This window comes from Actinia tenebrosa, unplaced genomic scaffold (assembly GCF_029948245.1).
Source record: "Actinia tenebrosa isolate PJP-AT-01 unplaced genomic scaffold, QUT_ActTen_1.0 PGA_scaffold3__52_contigs__length_22856419, whole genome shotgun sequence".
Lineage (NCBI taxonomy): Eukaryota > Metazoa > Cnidaria > Anthozoa > Actiniaria > Actiniidae > Actinia > Actinia tenebrosa.
Window position 1 is genome coordinate 9,768,262 of NW_028292580.1, and position 1,056 is coordinate 9,769,317.

At 44.2% G+C, this 1,056-nt stretch overlaps 1 protein-coding gene across 1 annotated transcript in view; it reads right to left on the minus strand.

The window, feature by feature from the left end:
- The window catches only part of LOC148908468 (uncharacterized), a 3,537-nt gene extending 2,732 nt beyond the window's left edge, over window positions 1-805 (minus strand). Inside the window, exon 1 of the mRNA XM_089035209.1 lies at window positions 1-805. This exon is cut by the window's left edge and continues 115 nt beyond it. Within this exon, the coding sequence (XP_088891335.1) occupies window positions 1-623 (623 nt within the window). The 5' untranslated portion in view covers window positions 624-805.
- Window positions 806-1,056: the final 251 nt, after the last annotated feature.

Below are 1,056 nucleotides of genomic sequence, written 5' to 3' on the forward strand. Positions count from 1 at the left end.
TCAAATCCCCTTGCGCCTTCAGCTGCAAAATAATCAAGGCCTTGTAGGGACTTGCGCAAGGAGGCACTGCACTCCAACAGAATGCGTATCATCGTACTTTCACTGAATGGTTTGAAGTTTATCTCGGCACAATACTGCTTGTACTGTTCAACAATGTGCTGTGGGATGATTGTTCTTATTACGTTGGGTACAGCAAGAATTTCACCATAGGAAAGCTTCAGTTTCTTCTCGCCAAAGGGCAGATCTTGTACGATATGCGGGCTTGTAATAAAAGCCAGGAAATGGTCCAGTTGTTTTCTTTCGATGCGCAGACGTGCTACAGGCTTTACTTGAACTGGAGCAGCACGACCATACTGTAGGCGGTGGAGGTTTGCAGAGGTAAAGCGATACTGTGTTAGCCCTGGGATAAATCTTTGTATCTCCTTGAAGGTTGCCACCCCTGTCATTATGGAAAGAATTTGTCGACGGGAATCCCAACCTGAGACATTTTTGTACGCTTCAGATAGAGCTTCCAGGTAGTTAACTTGAGATTGGGATAGTTGGGATGCACCAGGGAGCGTACTCATTATGGGCGATGATCTTACTTTATTCCATAAATCATGGCTATGAGGACCGGGGTACATTACCGATAGGACACTGCATACCACGTCGCAAGCGCGCTTAGTGTAGCGTTGTCGGGTTTTTTCACTCGCTTTGTCCCAGTCAATCCATGGACGTCCTAGCGGTTCAATATTGCATTCCTCGAGAAATCCATTAAGTTTTGACTTCTTTATGTTGGACTTCTCGTCCGATGAAGATCCTGTGCTACCAGTATCGGTGTCAGAGGGAAGGAAGGTCTCATCTTGGACATGAAGTAACTGCTTTAATTGTGTCGCCAGCTCTTCATCTGATGAAATACTATTACTCTCCTGGAAATAGTGTAATAATGTCATTTTTATACATCTTATGTTATAAATCAATGGAATGAATGAGCGAACGAACAAATGAGTGAATAAGTTATCAATACTGACTGACGTGCTGCTTGATTGATCGCGTGAATGATGGTAGACTACGGGC